This window comes from Tetrao urogallus (genome assembly GCF_951394365.1).
Source record: "Tetrao urogallus genome assembly, chromosome: 10".
NCBI classification, from domain to species: Eukaryota; Metazoa; Chordata; class Aves; order Galliformes; family Phasianidae; genus Tetrao; species Tetrao urogallus.
In genome coordinates this window covers 3,021,243-3,042,512 of record NC_136823.1, presented here as the reverse complement: position 1 = coordinate 3,042,512, position 21,270 = coordinate 3,021,243, and the positions used below count along the sequence as shown (strand labels likewise).

Below are 21,270 nucleotides of genomic sequence, written 5' to 3'. Positions count from 1 at the left end.
TTATCCTCTTTTTTTTTTCCCCCCACCTTTCCCGGCAGCCAGCCCCCAGCCCTGTGCGCACAGCCGTGCGGCCCACCCAGCATCGCCCCCCATGAAGCCCCGGCCACGGAGGCACTGTGCCGCAGGACATCTCCCAGCTCCCCAACACCCCACGGCCACGGCTTTGCTCCGCACACGGGGCGATGCGGGCACACGCGGGGCCTGGCTCACCTCCCTGCAGTGCCCCCGCACCAGGCTGACCTGTGCTGTGTTGTGATGCGTGAGAGAAAACAGGATTGCTTCGATTAAAAAATAAAATCAAGGAAACAAAGCCAGAGCCCGCTGCCCCCAGCACCAGGGCCGACTGTCCTCTATGGCCACCCCTCTACCTAAGCCTACGACACCCCTGGAGCTTATCTGCAGCGTAGCGCTTCCCCCCCCGCGCCCCCAGAACTATACATGAGTTTAGGTAAACAGCAGATTAAATGTAAAAACTTAAAACATCGACTTCAGAAAGTCCCTTGAATTTAATTATTTTTTTAGGCTACCTTTCATGTTACGTCCTGTAGCTAGACACACGTGAATAGAAAAAAACAGTACAGTTAGTGTTAAAGGCAAACAGCGGAGACCCAGAGTGCCACCCCAGTGCTGCCTGCTCGTCCCCCCCTCCCTGCCCTCCGCGCCGGCCCCAGCCGTGCCCGGAAGCCCGCCGCCAGAAAGGCGGTTTCGAGCCGAGAATTTTTCTATGAATAAAATAAAACCAAAGCTTGTTAGGCAAAAATAAAACAAGTGTCCCCCCGGGTTCCGCGGGCGCTCCGGCACGGTGGGCACAGCCGCAGGGCGGCCTGCTGGGGAGCAGGCTGGGATGGCGGCTTCCCGGCCGGCAAGGGGGCGGCCGGCCCGCAGGCGGCAGCGGTGTGGGACCGGAGGCCCTGTCTCCCCCCGAGCGTCCCGTTTGTTAAGGGGGGACGTAGGGCGGAGGGGAGCGGTAGGGGGTCATGTTCTTCGGGCGGGAGCCCTTCCCCTCCATGGGAGCGGTGAAGGGGGGGGGCGGCTGGTAGGGCGGCGCGTTGGGGTCCTCGTCCCGCAGCGGCGTGTACTCCCCGACGGTGTCCTGGTTGAGCGGCGTGGTCTCGGGCATGCTCTGGTTGGGGTACTCTGGGGGGGGCAGCGGGGCTTTCTCCTCCTGCAGGATGAGGGGCATGCTGGAGGACGGCGGGGGCTTGGAGTCGTCCAGCTCGTCGGCGAAGATGATGGGCACGCCTTTCTTAATGAACGTGGCCTGGTCTTCGATGGTCAGCTTGCCTTTCCTCTTCTTGCGGTAGCAGATCATGGCGATGATGCCGGCCACCAGCAGGATGGCGGCCACCACCACGGCGGGGATGACGGTGTGCAGGTACACGTCGTCTTCGCTGCTCTTCTCGGGGTCCTTCCCAGCCACCACCGTCGGCGTTGCCTCCGAGATCGCCCTGCCGTCCTTCATCACGGGGACAAACTGGATGTGCCTGCAGCTGCCGGAGCCCACCACCGACACGTTCAGAGGTTTGAACTCCGGCTGCAAGATGTTGGAGAAAGCCGGGCTCGGCCCCCCGGAGTCATCCGCAATCTTTCTGCTCAAAGTCCGGATCTGCTCGCGGGGGCAGGGCTCCAGAGGCAGCGTGTTGTTGGTCCATTCCACCACGATGGAGCCCTTGGCGATGTCCTGCACCGTGATGGTGCTGCTGTTCCTATCGCCGAACGCCAGGGCCAGCTTCTTCACCAGCATGATCTTCTTGTGGATGTCATTTGCCACCGCGTTGTGGTCTCCTTCCAGCCTGGCCTTGAACTTCACTGGGGATTTGTCCCCATGCGGGCGTTTGTGGACGTGGATTTCAAAAGCGTCCACGGCAAACAGCCCCCCCTTGTCGGTGGCATACATGAAGTACTCGTGTTTCCCCACGTGGCTGCGGTCCGGCATGCCGTACATGAGCTGGCTGGTGCTGTTGAACTGGACCCACGAATTCTCCTCTATCATTTGCTGCTCCTTCAGCTTCAAGGTCAGCTGCAGCTTGTCCGTGGTGGTATCTTCCTTATCGTAGAAAGTGTCTGAGGGTATTTTCACCTCAAAGTAAGTCCCCTCCCACGCGTCTACCCTGTCGATGTGGTTCGTCAGCTTGGGCGGCTCGTTGGGCTCCCAGGGCCGGGGGATGCCGCTGGCGGTGGTGCGGACGCGGGTGGGAGGGGAGGCGGTGGTCAGCTTGGAGATCGGGGAGCGGGTGGTGCTGGGAGGCTTGGTGGGACGGGGCGTTTTGGGCCTCCGGGTAGGTCTGCGTGTTGTCGCCGTGGAGGAATCCGTCGTGGACGGCGTGGCGGGCTTCAGAGTGGAGACTCTGGGCTTCTTGGTGGTGGTGGTGGGCGGCGTGATCACCGCGGTGGGCTCCACGTAGCCGGGCATCGTGGGGCGAATGGGCACGGAGACCGTCCCGGTGCCTTCCGCCAGCCTGGTCGGCTGGATCGGCCCGAGCGTGGGGGTCTGCACGATGGGGCCCCTCGTTCTGATGGTGACCGTAGGCTTCCTCGGCAGCGGGATGGGCTCCCTGACCGGCGGGGCCGTTGTCTCCGTGGGGGGAGCGATGGCGGGCGATGTTGGCGTGGGGACAATCCTCGTCGGCGGCTCTTGAGCGGTGGTGGTGGGAGGTCCGACGGCGGTCAGAGGCGTGGGGGTGGCGTTGATCTGCCGCCGCATCCTTTTTGGGAGGTGAGGTTTCTTGTTAGCGATGTGCCAGCCGACCACAGGGTAGCCGAGGCGGGCAGACATAGTCCCTTCTTTCGCCGGGGCCTCGACCTTGCTGATGTTGGGGACGCTGTTTTGACTCAAAGAACAGCCCAGTTTCCACGAGAGTAAGGCCCCGTTTTCCACCACCTTCTTTGCGTTTCCCGGCCCAGCCATGAAGGCCGACATGTCAAAGAGTCTGTTATTTACAACGGGAACCAACTTCATGTTGTGAAGCTCCACCTCCGAGAAGCTTCTCATTCTGTTTAAAAGTTCGATCCTCTGCTTTGGTGTCATTTTTGTCAAATCGGCATCCAGAATGACCGTCAGGATGGTGACCGGCTCCTCCGCACCGCACACGAACGGCGCGGCGTCGCCCAAATCCTGGGCTGCCGCTCGAACCGACTGCGGCTCGCTGTGGTCTTCCTGGTGCACCTCCACGGAGAAGACGTTGGCGGCCTGCGGCACGTAGCTGCCGTTGGGGAAGGGCTGCAGCGTGGTCACCGAGATGTAGTGGACGCCCTTGTCCGTGTCCAGGGGCAGCCCTTCCAGGGAGCTGCTCTCTGCATTCCAGTGTAACCACGAAGGCAAGGACTCCTTCCCAGCTTCGGAGACCTGCCGAAGAAGAGAAGAAGGCGCTTTTAGAAGTACGGCATCAGGACAGATTATAGCAACAATAACAGTTAATTAAAAGGCTCGAGAAGAAGAAACCTGAAAGGTAACAACTGGGGAAGGAACAGCCTGGTGGGAGCGGGGCAGCCGGTGTCATCCCCTCGGCACGGTGACAAGGACAGGCTCTGCAGGGTGCACTGGTCCCTAAGACCTGGAGGACCACAGGATCTCATCAAGCGCTGCAAAGGTCACTGGCCTGCAGGATTTCACTTTCATACAGTAACTTGCTTTCACAGACAAGAAATAAAGCTGCAGACCACAGACGCCTCAGGACTCCAGTTCAGTGTTTACTTATGGCTTTTAGGTCATAGCAATGCTTTTTTTGTAGGGCTCGAGGTGCAGATGGGCAGAATGCAACGCAGGATCACAGCTCCCTCTTTCTCAGCAGGCACCGGTCATCCCTGGGGGCCCTGGTCTGGTTTCCCAGCTCAGTGCCCATGCAGAGAGCAGCCCACTCCCCTAGGCAGCAGTACCTGGCCTGCTCCACAAGTCCCACAGGGAAAGCAGCCTCACAGGGCCCTGCTCTGAAAACCTGGGTGCCCGAGAGCCCTCCAGAGAGGCTCGCAGAGCTGCACCGCAACCACGTCTCTCTCCACTGGCTACTTTTGTGCTTTTCATCTGCTAAGAACAAAGCTGCTACTTCAAAAGGGTAAGGAGAGCAAAAGGAGGCTGTCTGCAAGGATAGCACAGGGGCTGGGAACCTGCTGGGAGCAGCATGAGGACGCTCTGTGCCAAAGCAGCAGAGGGCTGCAGGAATCAGCCCCGCTCCGCCAGCCTGGGCAGGCCAGAAAGTGTGTCACAAGGCATGATATGGTTTGCAGAGCAGAGTTTAAAGCTGTTAGCACATCTTTTAGTTAATGCCTAAGCCAGAGAGCAGAAAATAAAGATTCCTGTTTGTACCAGAGGTAGAAAGTCCCAAGGACCTTGCACACCGATGTAGCCCATCCAGGCCCAGGGCCCAAGATATGATGCCCTCCCATCCAGTTCTGCTATTCACCCCTTTGCCAGGCAGAAAGCAGCAGGCTCTGGCAGTGCTGGCACCCTCCTCCCCACCACAGCAGGGACAGGAGCTGCCATGATCCTGGCAGCCCCAAGAAGCAGCAGCCCTCCAGCTGAGCCCATGGGCTGGGCCCCTCGGTGAGGACAGGCTGTCCTTCCTCAGGCACTCTTTGCTCCAGGTGGGGACAGTGGCAGGGCCTGCCCAGAACCAGGAGCCACCAACACACCTGTGAGGAGCAAACACACGCGAGGATGTGGCCACAGTGCTGCTGAGACTCACACAGTCAAGAAGAACACAGATTTTAATAGCGAGTGGTTAGATGCAAGCAGGACGTGTAGTTTCAGGCTGTGTGTGGGACTCCCTCATCCGTGTGCTCTGTAAGCCACTAATACAGGGTCACGTGCTGCTGAGCTTCCCTGTGAGCCAGGGCTTTGGCTGCTCCCTTTTCCCTGTGGCTGCTGTACAACCCAAGTTGCCGTACAAGGCTCCCAGCACACAACCAACAGTCCTGTGTGCTCCTCACATTGCTGTTTGGATAACCAGACTGACTCAGAAATAGTGCCCAACCTCATGTGCCAAAAGAACAGAGTGAGACACGGCTCACTGTGACTGTTTCTGCTTTGAAAACTACTTTACCAGCTTTACTTTAACAGCTTCTTCTGGCAGACATGGCAGGGTGGGTCCTGGAGGTGGAGGCCAACTGCTCAGGACCAACTTCTCTCCTGCTCTTCCTTGAAGCATATTGAGGGAAATGCACTGCTGGCACCACCAGCAGAACCTCGTGGGGACGCTGCTGGCCCCAGGTCTGACCCAACTCACGACCTTAAGGACTCGTGTTAGGCTCCAGCAGAGCCCTCTGTGTAGGTCTGTCCTGGTCACGTCACTGCTGTTAGGGAACTGTGCTGCACGTGAGCAGGGCTCCAGACTCTTCTATCAGCATTTCCTTCCAATATCGCTTCCGACAGTATTTGTCGAGGCTGCACACGGTTAATGCAAGGTTAATGATTCAGGATCTCTCGCTTTCATGTACAGTTTCCCAGCTTTCCACTCACACCATAAATATCAGCCTTAGCCCCATAATTTTCCGCAGAGTTCTGCTTTCAAAACAACTCTTCTGTTGCTCAAGAAAAGAGGGCTGCCTTTGTTTTTCCTGTAGCTGAGATAATTGTAAACCAATGCTTATCGGCTAAAGGTTACAGCAGCCTGGCAGCATGCTGCAGACCATCACAAAACGAGTAATTTTAAATCCACACAGGGGTCTGGCTGGCTCGGAGACCCCGCTCCCAGCACACACGCACTGCTGTTATTTTTAGGCCGGCCAGGAGCAGGCAGGCAGCTCATAAACTAAGATAGCTCCATTTGATTTGTTTTTCAAACTTGGAGCTCAGAGCCCTGTAGCCAACGAGACAAAGACAAGCAAACAAGCTGTGAGCAGAGCTGCTGCCTCCAAGGGAATTCAGGCAGAAAAAACCTGCATTCTTGCTTACAAAAGTCCCCTCTAATCCTCCAAGTATTCAGTCCTCCTCCTCCCATGGAATCCTGCAGAAAGCAGGCAGTGATCCCATGCCAGGATGGCCACGGTGCCAGGACACAGCCCTGCTGGGTGGAGGTGAATGCTGGGGGCAGCAGGGAGACTCCCCAACCCTGTGCTGCGAGACATTCGCTACCCAGGGCAGCCGAGGACTCCACGTTCCCACTTCCCATGCCCTCTCCTACAAAGTCCCAGGGCTGAGGGGTGCTCCTGCAGCTCTACGCTGCCCCTTCTCCCCGTGTCCACATATCAGCTGAGCCCCAGCACCCTGCAGGACTGCAGGAGAGGGCACGGCCAGGGTCAGCCTGAGCCTCCCCACCTGTCCTTGGAGGCTGGGAGTGAGGCGTGTGCAGGCAGCACAGAGCTGCTCCCTGGCAGCACACACACAGCCACGTCACGCAGAGGCAGCCGCCCCGCTCTGCTCCCCCAGCACTGCCTGAGCCACCCGCTGGCCCTGTGCCGGGCGGCCGCCCCCAGCTCATGCCATTCCCTGCCATGCCCTCACTCCTGCTATAAGGGCACCATTCAGAGCCCCACCGGGCCTGGGCGAGGGAACACAGCGGCTGCTTCACCGGAGGTCACGGCGGAACACGGAGCGTCCCAAGAAACCCTCCTTTCATGGGGCCCGTGGCTGCCGTTTGTGCAGCCGCTTTGTCACGGTGCGGCCCACGCGCTGCCCTGTGGCATGGCTGGGGGTGAATGTGGGGCAGGAAAAGCCTGACGTGGCCTCGAAACGCAGCTCGGGGCAGGATCTTCCCTCAGAGCAACTTTCTGTAAGCAAAAGGGCAAAGGGAAGCAAAAATACCAGGGGGCAGGGATGCCGAGCACTGGGAGCTTGGTGCTGCCAGCACTGAGCTTTCTTCCTGCCACCAGCACATCACAGGGAACTGGGGAGAGGGGCAAGGAGAGGGGAGCAGAGCTGGCAGCCCCAGGTCAGGCTGTGCACAGGGTGCTGCTGCTTCCCTTGCTTCAGTCTCCCTGGATGCTCAGGGCAGCAGCCCGGCCGAGCAGGACAAAACAAGGAACTTCCCAGCCTGTCTGAAGAGCTGGTTTATAATTAGATTGAGTCACATTTTCCACTCCTCCAAATTCAGAGCTTGTTACTAAGCGTGCACTGAAAATGCCAAACTCCCCAACTGTTTTGCTGCAGGAAGGAGATAAGCAGTCTCTCGGCCCCCCAACAGCAGCCTTATCAGCTCCTCTTATCGCCCCAATTGCAGCATTGCTCTCAGGCAGCGCCCTGCCCAAGAAGCCCTTTGCCTGGACCTGCTCCAGACATCACTTCTATCCCAGCACAGCCACTGTAAATAGCTGCTGTTGCTTCATCTGTCAGTTAGTCAAGGTCTAAGGAAACAGGGGAGCGAGGTGAAGCTGCTGAAGTGTTTCCCTTCCATGCAGCTCGGTGTGCCCGGCACCCTTCGCTCAGTGCACTGTGGGGCTGGTGCTGACACTGAGGCATGGCACTGATGGCCAATTCTAATGCCAGGACTCCTGCAACCCAACCCTAAAACAAGGCCCCCCGAGGGCTGGTGAGAGCAAAGCTGTGGAGCAAGAGCCGCTCCAGCAAATGGTAAGCAGAAGAACCTTTGGAAAGATCAGGCTCCTGCCTGGAAAGCAAGACTTTGTTTGCCCAGATTGATACCCGGCGCTCAGATGGCCTCACCAGCCCTCAGCACAGATGCACCACGCACAGCAGCTGCTTAAGTTCGTTCTGCTGCTGTAATCACTTCACCACCAGCTATGCTTGCACAGAGCAGCAGCTCCTTGGGGCCCTGCTATATGCTGCACCTACCTTCCCCACAAAGGCCCGGTGAGGCCGTGCACTGCACAACCAACACATCAGAAGCCAAGGCCAGGAGGAGTCCACCGTGCTCACCTGGAGACTTCTCTTCAACACTGGCTGTGCAGATGTGCTGCTGGGACCTGCCCCACGCCTGATCCACTGCCCACCCGCGCTGCCACTGTGCTCCCCAGCTCTGCCTGGCTCTACCAAGCACGGCTACAAATGGCAGAAGTTTAAGGAAACGACCTAACAGTTATGTTTGAGCTGCATGCCTTGCGACTGCACGTGACGTTCAGATCTGGGGGCACTGCCTGGTGTTCCTGGAGAGACGCTGGAAGCCCAGATGTCTCCTGTTTCCTGCAACCAGATTGGAGAAACGATGCCTCTGGTTCACAGTTTGGCACCAGAAAGCCTCTCCTGCAGACATCAGATGCTTTTTGCAACAGCTTCCCCAGCAGCCAGATCAGCTTCTTGGAGCCAGGACGGGGGCAATTGCCACGTCAATGCTGTCCTTTGTCTGGTTTTAACTTGGCGTTGGCTTTCCTGATGTGAGTGGGGGTGCTGAGAGCAGAGCTGCACTTGCTGCAAAAGCCACTGTTCCAAATTGTGACAACAGTGCTCTAAGTGTTAGTGCTGCTGCCCTTGCACTGATTATCTGCTGTCACTCAGGCAGCGATGGGAGGCATAGATTTTCACACAGGGAGCATGGGACAACCTTAAAGGTTGCACTCCCAGACCTCACTGAGAACAAGAATGGTAACATCAAATCCCACACCACTCACCTTGGCTAATGTGCTTTTCTGGGACCTCTTGAACTGGAAGGAGAAAGACTACAGCTCTGGGTATTCCAGCTGATCACATCGAGTTTGAGCCAAAGGCAGACATGGAAAAGCACACAATTATGGGATGGGGTATTTATAGCAGAGAAAAGGAAGTTTTATACAGGGCTCCAGTAACATTTTGCCTGCAGTACTCTGTACAGCTCTGGTCAGGCACCCACAAGAAAAATAAACTCAAGCTGGAAGAGGTGCAGGAGACAGCTGCAAAATCAGGAGAGGAAAAGAAAGCTTATTTTATGGGGAAAGACTAAAGAGATTGGCTTGTTTAATCTAACCAAATCAAGACAGGAGAACATGCCTGTCACTTTTAAATACATAAAGGAAGTAAATATTATGAAGGTGGAAGAGAGATTCAGGCTAAAGGGCAGCACAAATATTTCTAGCTATCTCTAAATTTAGGCTAGAAGTCGCATTTTTAATCAGAGCAGCCCAATTCTGGAACAGCCTTCAAATGGAAGCAATAAGAGCAGGAAATCCAACTGTTTTTATCCTGGGTACGATGAGTTTCTCAGCAACAGGACGCAGCTGAGCACGCTGCCCTGCTGGCTGCAGAGATGCAACAGGTCAGGGTTTGCTCCTTTCTCTGCACATCCACCTCTGCGTTCTGACGCGCTGCCCCAGCGCACTGGAATAAACTTGCTTTTGTGCTCAGCCATAGCACCTCACCTGCTCCGAAGCTGGCAGGGGGTAGCAGGGAAGCACTGGTGCCTGCTGGCAGCAGCACTACCTGACTGTGCAGTGAGCCCACGCAGCTGGGCAGGCGCCTGCCAGGCACTCCTCCGCAGCGCTGCCAATGCTGCCCGTTGTTTCCAGCCCACAACCAAGTTTGCAGAGAAAACCACTTTGTCTACAGGCGGCTGGAATCTGCTAACGAGCAGGGAGAGGAGCCGGGAGGCAGCTTCAAGGGGCTCCCCACCATAGTGAGGATGGAGCCTACAAATGATCGGTGGGAACTGCCTAGACATGGAGCAGCCACACCACTCTCAGGCTCCTGAGGTTTGGGGATGTCATGTATCAATTGTTCTTTTTTTTTAAATGAGATGATATCCAGCTTCCTAGAAATTTAAGGGCACTGAACGTAGGCAAGTACATCTCCTTGTAAGCACTGATTCACTGCTACACCTCAAAAGGGTGTCCCTACTCTCTCTCATTAGGGGTCAAGTACCCCATTTAGCAACATCCAGATCATGGAATCCTAGAATGGCCTGGGTTGAAAAGGACCTCAGAGATCATCCACTTTCAACCCCCCCTGCTGTGTGCAGGTCGCCCACCAGCAGCCCAGGCTGCCCAGAGCCACATCCAGCCTGGCCTTGAATGCCTGCAGGGATGGGGCATCCACAGCCTCCTTGGGCAGCCTGTTCCAGTGCCTCACCACCCTCTGTGTGAAAAACCCTAAATGCACCATGTTATCACTGCTCTGGCTCAGGCAGCCTGAGAAAAAGAGCAGAGCAGCTTGCCCTGAAAGCACCCCAGCACTCCAGGATTGCCTATGTACGCCAGGAATCAAATCCCCATTGGGAAGGCTGGCCTCACTCAGCAGCCAACACAGCTCTCGGTGCAAGGGAGAGCCCTTCCAGATGCCTGCTAAGTGAGGCCAGGAGCACTGCCACAGAGCCTGCCTCACTTTTAAAATCAATTTCAAGGTGAACAGATGCAACGTGCATTCAGGCAAACCCACGTATGAGCGTGGAAATTGCTCCCAGCCTTTGCTGATCTACATCCCAACCAGCAACTGCTCCTCCAGTCCCGCTCCAGCACGCTCCCTTTGCTGCTCTCCAAGCATCTGTTGCTATCAGCAAAAACTCCTTGATACCAGTGGCAGAAGTATTGTCCAGAGCTGCTAGATGGGGCTGAAATAACGTACCACAGAGCCACCCTACAGCTATCAAAGACGACTGTTGTGCCAGGAAGAGAAGCTGTGGTGTTGAACAAGCACTGAGAATGCCTTTTTGCATCAAAGTAGCCATTAGACAACACCAAAACAAGCCAGCCTGCAACAAAACTCAAAAACAAAGCGATCATTTCTGTAACACAAGATCTTCACAGTTTCCTCCAGTGAATTCACAGGAGATGTGAGATGTGCAGCAGCGCCCACCACACACCAAGCCATGAACCAGGCAGAGCTCATGGGCACAGCAGCCCTGAACAACTCTCCTGCTCACAAAGATCCACACTGAAGAGTCTGCTCCCTTCAAAGCTGAAGCCTGGTACCCTCACATAAGTGTCCTGTGCTAACGAACCCCCACCTGGCAGTGGTTCAAGTAGGGCAGCCACCACCACCCTCCACCAGGTTAATCAATCATCACAAGCCTTGCTCTGAAACCAGCCCACCCCACCTCCAGCTAGCCCCAGGGCTCACCCACCGCACGTCTCTATCCCCCATCTGACAGACAGCCCGTCAATAACAGATGCATTCTTCAGATTCTCTACCTGCCATCAGGATGCTGCAATCCCAGAGCTGGAGACAGTGAGATCGTGAATCCACACTGATGTAATTGCTCAACAGCGGGCACAGCTAAAACAAACCTGCCTGCAAGGACAGGCTGAGATGTCAGGCTGCCTCCTGAGTTGCTCTATCTCCCTCTGATCTTCTGAAAGGCACTCGAAGGTTGGCCTGTTACAACATTTTCCAAAAATGGATTTTTAAAAGTATTTTTCAATTCTACTTTCTGAAAAAAAAACCAACCCCTAAGATTGGAAGTGTGCTTTCTTTCAAAAACAGAATTTTCCTGAGCTCTCCATCCCCAGCAGATGCTGAGACAACTTCTCAGCGCCCTTCCAGAAAAGGACAAGAGCTGAACAAGCATCTGTTTGGCAGCACATCTGTCCTCCTCCAGGCTGTCTCAACACTTCCTTGCCCCCAGGACCGCTTACAAAGCTTGGCTTTTGGGTGTCCACAGTGCCAGTAGGTCAGACAAAAAGAAAGGTTCTCATCTTCCCAAGAGGACTTAGGGACAAGGTCAGGAAAGACTACGTCAAACACAGAACAGAGCCCTGCTCCCAGAACGCAGCCTGTTTGTCTGACAATATTTTGTTTCCATAGTGAAGCAGCTCCCCGAGTGTCACAGCGGCAGACTCAGGCAATCCACAGCTGCCCCAATCCCAAGGCAGCATCTCCCCAGGAACACGCCTGTCATCCCAGGGGCTGTGTGCTTTAACAGCTTAAATGCAGCCAACAAACCTGAGCAGCCGGCCCAAAGACTGCCTTACCGTAGAGGAAAGAAACTTTGCAACGAGGTGAGAAAGATCTCCATCCTTCTTCCGCAGCCCTACAAAGCCTCAAGGGAGCTCTGCTGCAACCTCACTGCACTCTCGTGGTAACCCCACCAACAGCTGAAAATGAGCCCCAAGGAATGCCATTTCTCACCTGGACTACTTCTCCATTGGAAGCAATTAAATCTGTGGGGATGGAGACTCTGAAGAAGCGGCCCACCACGGCGGAGCTGTCTGGTATCCCCACCACAGCCGGCACAGTCTCTCGGAGGTCTGAGAGCACGGAGTGCATGGAGGCCTCGAGCTGGTTTTCCCAGTCCTTCAGCACTTCTGCCGGCTCGCTGGGCCAGTGGCAGTGAGCTGAGGCTGCAAGCAGCAGCACTGGGAGCAAAGTCCTCCCCAGGAACGGGGGCTGCAGGACACATCCAACAGTCATTCTGCCCAGTGGCTCTCAGACGGCGCTCCAGCCGGAGGAGGGATGCAGGGTGGGGTGTGCAGGCACGGCAGTGCAGGCAGCGGATCTGCCACTCCTCACAGCAGCCTCATCCTAAGCGTCCTGGCAACCTGGGTGAGGAAAGGAAACCCATCAGCAAACTAATCGCAATCCCCAGCCAGCCAGCCAGCGCGCACAGACCTCCTTGTGATGGACGCCGGGCTTCCTACCTTCCACCCCGTTTGTTTTAATTCGCTTTTGGACCCTAAGAGTTCGCTTTTTTAACCCTAAGAGTTAACACTTCCCAGCTCTTTCCCTGATGTACAGCATCTCTAGAGCAATCAGACCCTCCTGCTTTCCATGCACACAGTTATGCTGCTCCTGGAGCACCCACTGGCCCCAGGCAGACACAGTGCAGAGGGGTCTTTGGAGGCAAGCTGCACTCAGGCTGGGGCAGCAGCAAATTTAAATGCTGATTACTCAGCATGAAGGCCCCTAGAAACCTTTGATACTCGATGCATGACAGATGCTTACAGATGCTTCCTCTCCACCGCCCCATAGCCTGGCTTCTCAAAACTCTATTCCAGCCTTTGGGATTAGCCAGTATTCATGCCTGACTCTGGGGCCAGCAACACACAATCTAGGATCAGACCCGAGCAAACTAGGCACGTGAGGCCACAGAGCACACTTGGAACTGAACTGCCGTGGACCCAGGTGCTCAGGCACCTTTAACCAACCCTTCATTTCGCAGGCTGAGAGCAGCAGCTCCGAATTCCTAGAGAAAACCCTGCCTGCCTCACGACCACCAGCCACAGCCCCCAGCACAGCTCCCACACGGGGGGTGTATGCCTGGCTGCCCTCACACACCTCCTGCTGCCCTGAGTGCAGAGCACGTGAGCAGGGCTGGGAGCTGCCCTGTGCAAAGCCATCACAGGGCGGGTTCTGCATCCGCCCAGCTAACGAACAAAGCTGGAGCTCGCTGTGGGCGCCCTGAGGCTGACGCAGAGCTTGTGCTATTCTGGACACTGAGTCCTTGGGCTGAGGATGCTTTAGCGTTCCTCACCCCTGAAGCTGTTTGCTTGTCAAGATGAAACCTAATCCATCCCCAAACCCTGCAGCCTGCCACCCATTGCAGCAGCATGCTTTGCCCGGAGGCCACGTGGCTGCACAGCGTGGGCAGTGGGATTGCAAGTCGAACACAGTAACCTCTGGTGCAGCATTTGTCAGGCAAATACCTGATCTGAGCACTGCCAGTCTCAAAAAGCCCTCAAGTGAAAGGCAGGAGAAACAGCAGAGGTAGAAAACAGTGCTGGAAAGCCCTGGGAATCAGGTGGGAGGGGGTCAGTGTGAGATGCTGGGCCACAGGAGAGCCCAGGGCAGGAGCACATCGGGCTGAGTAACAGAGAAACCAAATCCAGGCTCTTCCCAAAGGCAACACTGTGGTCTTTACCCAGAGTCAAACACCTGAGCTGCCTCTCCAGACACTGTCACCACCAGAAATGGAACAGCTGGATAGCTAAAGGCAAGCCTCACTTCCTGCAGGCTCCAGCTCCTACCAGCTCCCTGCCTTGTCAGGAGATGAGAATCCAACACACATCAAATGGCACAGGAATGTGGATGAATTTTGGACGTGGTGAATTTGGATGAGCTTGAAGTCACCTCAACAAGAAGAGAACCACCGCAACAGGTATCCAGAGAACTTCCAACGTGCTGTGCACATCTTGTTCTGAATGAGTTCTGGAGACAGAACAAGGCTCTGAAGGAGCCTCTGTTGAGGCCACTGACTGCCACAGTGGGAAACCAGGGCACTGTCACTCTGCAAAGGGCTATAAGAAGGTAGAAAGAGGCTCTCAGCCTCCATAGAGCCTGCACCCATAGCACCTTGTCCATGAGCTTCTTCGCCTGCACCCCCATCGCTGGAAGGTCCTGCTGCAGAGGGACTAGAGAGCAGCCGTGCTGCAAGCGTGGGCAGATCAGAGGCTGCAGCCAGGGGAGGAAGGCGGCAGCTGAGGAATGTGGCTGCTGTGGAGCTGAGATAGTATCAGCACAGAAACACGGCTGCTGCTCACAGCTGAGCCTCCACACCTGCGTGGGATGGACAGCAGGACATACAGCCAGCCAGCCAGCAGCAGCCATGCGGAGCTACAGCCACACCTGCAGAGGTGGGCACCGTGTCCCCACAGCAGCAATGCCCCACATTTGTCAAGGCTGCAGGAACCACGCACTGCCATGGTGTGGCTCTGTGTTGTTAAGCCAACCCTGTCATTCGCCCCAGGGCGTTCCTGTGGGATGGATAGGAGTGCCTGGGCAGAACAGAGCCAGTCCCTGATATCTGTGGCCAGCAGGAGAGGAAGATGAAGTCATCACCCACTGCAGAAAGAATCACCGGAGCAGGCAGCAGGCACTGCCCGTGCCCCTCAGCCAAGCAACTCAGGCTGTGCAGATCTAGTCTGACAATTGCAGGTCACACCAATTCCAAATTCCATTTAGGAAAAACAGAGAACAGTCTCTGTACCCAGAAGCGGAGCACAATGGAGGTACAGGAAGAATTCTGTAGCCATTGTCAAAAGAAAAGCCAGGAGAAGCAAGAACAGCATTACACCACCAAGAAATCTCTTTAATACAGCTCCTTACCAAACAATAAGCTGAAGCGGTGCCAGGCTCTCACACTGTGCTGGGACCAAAGGCAGGGCAGCTCCCAGAAGCAGAGCAAGGCCCCCAGCTATGGTCTCTTCATGACAGATCCCCACCTGTGCACAGCACAGAGCTGCGAGTCTGGATACAAGTGCAGACACACAGAACCAACGTGGGAGGGTGGAAAAAGCACGGGCACCTGCACGACGCCTCTGGGGGAGTTCAAGAGCTACAGCCAAACTATTTCACATGCGGTGATGGGCAAAGCGCAGACTCACTTGTTTGAGACTGCTCAGTCACAGGTAGCAGATAAGAGTGTTCAGGATCACCTCCCATGAGCTGTGACTAGCTGTGACTAGCACGGAGCCAGAGAGGATCAGAAAGGCCAACAGCCTGCTGTCCAGTCAGGTGCTGGGACAGGCTGCCCCATCTCTGGATGCGTTCAAGGCGGGCTGGGTGGGATCCTGGGCAGTTGAGCTGGTGGTTGCTGCCTGCTTCAGTGAGTTGGAACCAGACATCTTTAAGGCCCCCTCCAAACTAAGCCATTCCATGATTCTGCCGTTTCATGCAAGCTCAGAACAGAGCCAAAAATCAAACAGAATTCTGCACCGCTGCTCTCTGCTCTGCAGGCATCACCATGCTGCAGGGCTCATCCTCTTGCTTTCAGGTTATCGGGCCAGGCCACCCCAGCTTCTCCACACAGCAGCATTCCCTCCTCCGGCAGGATCTGCGCTGCCGAGTTTGGCAGAACCACCACAAAGGTTCAGGTTAGTCCTGAATTTCAGGATGTTTTGCTCTGTCTGATCTTATGAAAATACCGAGTTTCTCTTTATCCTCCTGCTTCTGTGAGAGCTCTTTTGGGTCTCCACTTTGAACCTCCAAAACGCTGGATTAAACATCAAAGCTGGGATCAACATCTGCTTTGGCCTTGGTGCTCAGCGCACATGCCAATGTTGATGTCTGATTGCTGATGCCAAATCCCCATCTTGGAGCACGCAGCCGGGCCTGCTGGGTGATGCTGATATGATGCTGACTTGCCAAGGCAATTCTGGAGCTGACTCCTCCATGCAACCACAAGGCCTGCTGATGTGCTAAGGATATGCACTGCTTCATATGCACGAAGGCAGAACAGAGCGGCCAGAAGACAGGGCTGAAAGTGAGACCTAGGCAACACAGCTCCTGCCGGCCACAGGACCTTGCTGACTCTGCCCACTGCAGGACCAGGAGTGCAGCTGCCCTAGGAATAACTTCTGTGTGGCCAACTACATCACAGCTCCAACAAGAACCTGCTGATGTGAGCCCCAGCGCAGCTGCACCTAATCCAATTGCTCAAGTACAGTCACATCAGTGGGCTGTGGTAATTAATCACTGCCAGCATGTTAATGCCTCTGAATCTTGCATGCTGAAAGTCTGAATAGCTGCCTTCCCGTGCCCTGCTCCAGATAAGGAATTAAGGAGAGCAAGGAGGAATCCCACCTACCTGAGCTGCTTATTTACCACTGTCTCCATAAACACAACACTGAAACAAATGGTCTCTCCCTAAGGAAGAGGGAGCAGAATGCAACGGGCTGGTGCAACTTCCCAAAGCACATCTATTGTACGTGCACAGCTCTCGTGCATGTTCCCACAGGAGAATCTCTGGGCAAGTCCTATCAGTGGCTGCGTGTCGAGGCAGCAAGCAGGAGGAATGATGCAATGTGGTGGGACGGCTGGGTGCGGGCAGGGGCACAGTGCTGCACATGCCCCACTGCCTACTGCTGCTCCACGCACGGCTGTGGGAGCTGGGGGGGGCTGGGCAGCTGGGGGTTTCTTCCACCCTCCACCCTTCCAGCACAGCAGTGACCCAGGCACTCACCAGTTCCAGCCTCCATATGCCTGGCTGAGTTATGGGAGGGACACGCAGGAGGACAGTTGCTCAGGGACATTTGTCACGCAGCTGGCATGAGCAAACGGGCAAAGCTGGGGACGGACGTTCTCCCTCCACGAAGCCATGCCCCCACCCCGAGCAGACACGTGCAGTGAGGACGTGCACAGGACGGGATGCCTCTCTGAAAGACAAGCTCACCCCTGCAGTGGTGGTTTAATGCTGAATGCATTCATGTCCTGCACGCCTGTAACCATAGACCAAATGTGAAGTAGCAGGTTCCGCTCATCTCCAGCACAGCTGTTGTCAGCAACAGGAAACCCTGACACCGAGCAACAACTTAGGGGAAAAAACAACAAAACTCGGCTGTGCTGAGGTATGCGCTGGGCAAGGAGAGGAGCAGCACTGCTGCAGATGGGAACTGCAAACTGTCACTCACTGCCCCAGGTCATGCGTGCCAACAGCCGCTCCATGGAGCTTGCAGGGGAAGTGGTCACAGCAATCGACACCTCAAAGCAGTTTTTATTCTGCTAGAGTAAGCACTGAGATATTTAACCTACTCATAGCTCAGGGGAAGCTTTCCTGCTACTCGTCATTACCTTCTCTTTGCAAGCTGGAGCTCTGTACCACCAAGAAGGAACCACGTGCTCGCACACAGACCTGACTCTGCTAGAAGACCAGGTGGATGCCTCCCAGCTGTGAGATCCTGCTTGTAGGTCCCTCAAAAGCCATGCTCAGCATGTGCCACTGTGATGCCCTGGAGCTCAGCAGAATCCACGCCACCCATCACTGCTCCAGACCCGCACAAGTGACCACAGCAGTGATTTTGCCTGTGTGGGACTTCTCTCTTTGATGAGAGCTTCAGCAACCACAATCAATCCCTTCCTCCCACTTTGCTATTCCCAAACAGACAACCCAGATCGTATCTTCAAGTGAGCTCAGTTAAAAGGAAGCTGATATTATCGGCCCAAATATTTAGGATGCCTCAGAGACCATTTTTTCCCTGTAATTAGGAACATCGCAGCCAGAACTGCCACGGTCCTGGCAGCACACAGGCAAATTAGGATAAATCCATAGAGGGGACTCCAAATAACAACTGAAGACTGCTTCATGGTGCTGTCCTCACATCAGGCCTCCAAAGCAGCACCAGAAGGGATTATCTGGATACAGGACGGACCCTGCATGAGAAACAACTGCAGTGCCCTGGTGAGAAGCAGGCAGAGCACAGCAGGTACAGAGGCACCAGGGGCTGGGTGCAGGATGCACCAGGAGCAAGGCATGCACCAAGCTCAGCCGTGTGCAGGACGAGGCTGTGGACGTGGTAAATGTTAAACCCCAAGAAGGAGGGAGGGAGGGAGGGGTCAGTTTTATGGAGAGAAGTTACCAAGGCACTGCTTCTGGCTCGAGAAGCACTTTGTGATGGATCCCAGGGCAGCGCTCAGGGCGGGTATGACTTACATTCCTCCTCGGGTGTCTTCTCCTGGCTGTAATTGGAAAGGGCACATAGGCTAAATATACAGCTGCAGCGGGGCAGAGCAAAGGTCTGCTTGTTCTTAAGGGCATTCAGCTTAACCTGGCTTTGACTTCACTTGATTTGCCACAGCCAGCCCCTCAGGAACACAACTCCTGATTCTGCCTGAAACAGAGCTACAGAGCATAAACCTCCTCATATTCTATGTTTAACAGAACCTAAGCTAAAGCTTTTACTGAAAGTCACAGGAAATTAAACAATTAAACAAGTTAGCCTCAACTTCTTTGGTTTTAAGAGCTCTTTACTACCAAAGCTATAGAAATGCATATTTTGAAGACAAATACAACAGGCATACGTGCATACATGCATATGAATGCTTTTTCAGATTCCAAGATTCCATGAAGAAACAAAACTCAGGGCACCAAGACAAAAATAGGTATTTTTCCTCCCAATTTCTCTTTTGTGAAGACAGCATTCCATAGCTAGAGGCAAATTCAGCAAGATAATGCTGAGATGAAGGCAGCAGCGTTACCAAAGGGTGTTCCTGCAGGAACCACCCTTCCTGTCTTTCCATCCACTCACCATCCTCCAGTTGCCCGAGTCCAATTTGCACCAGCTGATGACCTTAGATAGATCCGCATTGCAGTGACTTCGCAGGTGTCTGCAAACTGCCCGCCACTGTCCTGCCACTGATGGGCTGGAGTCCTTCCCTCCATCTCTTGCTCTGCATGGGACAAAAATCCTTCCCCAGCCCCCAGCAGCACTTGCAATCTCAGCTGAAACCATAGAAATCCTTCTTCCCTATGCTGCCCCACTCTGCTGTGCAGATGTTCGCTTCGGATGCAGCTATGAACATTGAAACAAACGAGACCAACCAGATTTGCAACTCTTGCTTGACTTCTTAATTGAATTAAAGGCTGAACAAACCCCCTCACAAGGCTTCAGAGAGCCCACACAGAAGAGAAGCAATGAATATCCTCAACACAGAGACCTCTTCCACCAAACAGTCTTGTAAGTACTGAGGATCCCACACAAAAAGGAGATGGACCCCGAGGGATACATTCTCGTGTCCAGCAAGGCAGGAAATGTTGCTGCAGCTTCTCCCAGCTCAGCCCACACCCCACGTTGGAAGTCACACAGGAGCAGAGGTCAGCCTGGGAGCGCCCATTTAGCCAAGGAAACTTGCCCGTCATCCCAGCCACCTGTTTTGTGCTTGATAAAAAACAAAAGGCACAAAGCCTCATCTGTCAAATTAGCAAGCAGAAGCTGTCAGTGAGGTGGGGGAGAGCCTGATGGCAGGGCAGACCCCCAAGTCTTCCTTCAGAACCGTGCTTCCAAACCACGTGAAAAAGGAGGCTGCAGCTCTGACGGCTCCTGAGGTGCTTGGATGCTGAGATCCTTGCATGTGCAGTCACATAGCAAAGCATTTTCTGATTTTGATCACCAGAACCACGCTGTGCATCGAGCACTGCACTTGGGCTCTCCTAGGACACCAGCACACGGGCAAACCTCGGCTGTGCTGGTGGCACCGAGGGGCACCTGGCAGCACGCTGTGTATCCCAGTGTGAGGAGCAAACAACCCCAGGCCTGCAGGCACCAAACCACAGCAAAAAGGGGAGATTGAATGAGGTTTTGCATTCATCTGAACGTTGTTTCGCTGAATGGTTTTATGGATAGGCAGCCACATTCCAATGGTTTATCATCACCTTCTGAGTATTCCACGGAATTCCTCAGATAGTAAAGTATTTCAAGAGGGTCTTTGGAAGCGTTCTTTAAGCAACAATTTCCCATCAGCTGAGCTCGGGGCACCAGGCAGGACTGGAGGGACGGGTTCAAGGCCTTCCCCCATACCAGGAGCCTGACTGCTGCTACCAATGGGACATGAGGCACAAGAGCTGATGGGAGACAGACAAGGGAGCGAGGCAAGCCAGTTTCCAGCACTCCAGTTACATAGGCAGCATCATTTATGTCCTTAGTGGCTGCGTAGCTAAGGGCTAGCACATTGTTTGGAAGCATCTCGCTGTTCCATCAGTTCCTGCACCCTGCCCTGCAGCCCCAAGCCAAAGCATGAAGATACAGCTCGATGGAGCTGCTCTGCCTTGACTTATTGCTCAGCGAGTGGAACTGCCACAGCTCTTTCTCTGAACACATTTACCACTGAGCAATCTGTGCAGAGCAGCCAGGGCCTCAGCCCTGGACTTGCAACTTTCAGTGTTTCTCAGGAAAACCATTGTAAACGCTTTTTGGCAGCACACTGCAGCTCTAACCATCCAGCATAAAATGGGAAAGCTATGAAATGAAGCAGAGCTCAGACCAAGAAAGCTTCTGAAAGAGGAATTAAAGATCCTAAAGATCCTCAGGAGTCACCAACCTCCATCAGACCGACAAGCTCTTTGCACAGAGCACGTGTTTATAGGTATTCTCTTGCTGGAGAGCAGAGGGCGAAGGCTTTGACTGCCTGGCTAGGACTCCCAGCTCCTCACCACAACCCCCAGCCACACCAGCAGTCTGAAAGCCACAGTAAAGCAGGGACCTGGCTCGGGGTGTCCATTTGCTTCCCTGCTGCTGTGGCACAAGCCAATTCAAAACCAACCCACCTGGTTCTGTGTGGGGTTTTTTGCAGCTATAGCCCTGCTGCCAGGTCACCCTGGGCCCGGGGGGGGGGGGGGGGGGGGGGCTGAAGCACACAGACAGCTCAGCCTTCCTCCACACCCTGCTCTGGCATCACAGAGCAGAATGCCAAACCCAATGATTCCAAGGCCACAAACTCCACTGCAAGGAGTGGAGGTGGAATTTGGGCATCTGTTCTTAGCTGCAAGTCCAGCACTAACACCTCCTGCTGCTGCCAGTGCCCAAACCTCAGGAGCAAGAAACTCCCTCTTCACACCTAGGTGGAGTAAAGGTGGAGTGAAACTATGGAGGAGAAATTGGAGTAAGAAGATGGGCCAGATCCTGGGCCCATGTCTCTCCCAGGGCAAAGCAAAGAAGCGAAGCACAGGTAACACACCTGCTCAGGCTGCAGGAATCCCAGGAATGGGGGCAAAGTCATTAAAGCCCCAGTGTTTGCCCCAGGAAAACAGGGCTGAATGCCATTCTGAG

The 21,270-nt window shown here is 54.9% G+C and overlaps 1 protein-coding gene across 1 annotated transcript; it reads right to left on the bottom strand.

The window, feature by feature from the left end:
* Nucleotides 1–852: 852 nt before the first annotated feature.
* On the bottom strand, nt 853–12,205 carry DAG1 (dystroglycan 1; the record flags this gene model as incomplete). The annotated part of the gene is made up of 2 exons (XM_079540267.1): nt 853–3,346; nt 11,924–12,205. The coding sequence occupies 2 exons, from the start codon at nt 12,203–12,205 to the stop codon at nt 938–940; spliced, it is 2,691 nt and encodes an 896-aa protein (XP_079396393.1). The 3' UTR covers nt 853–937.
* Nucleotides 12,206–21,270: the final 9,065 nt, after the last annotated feature.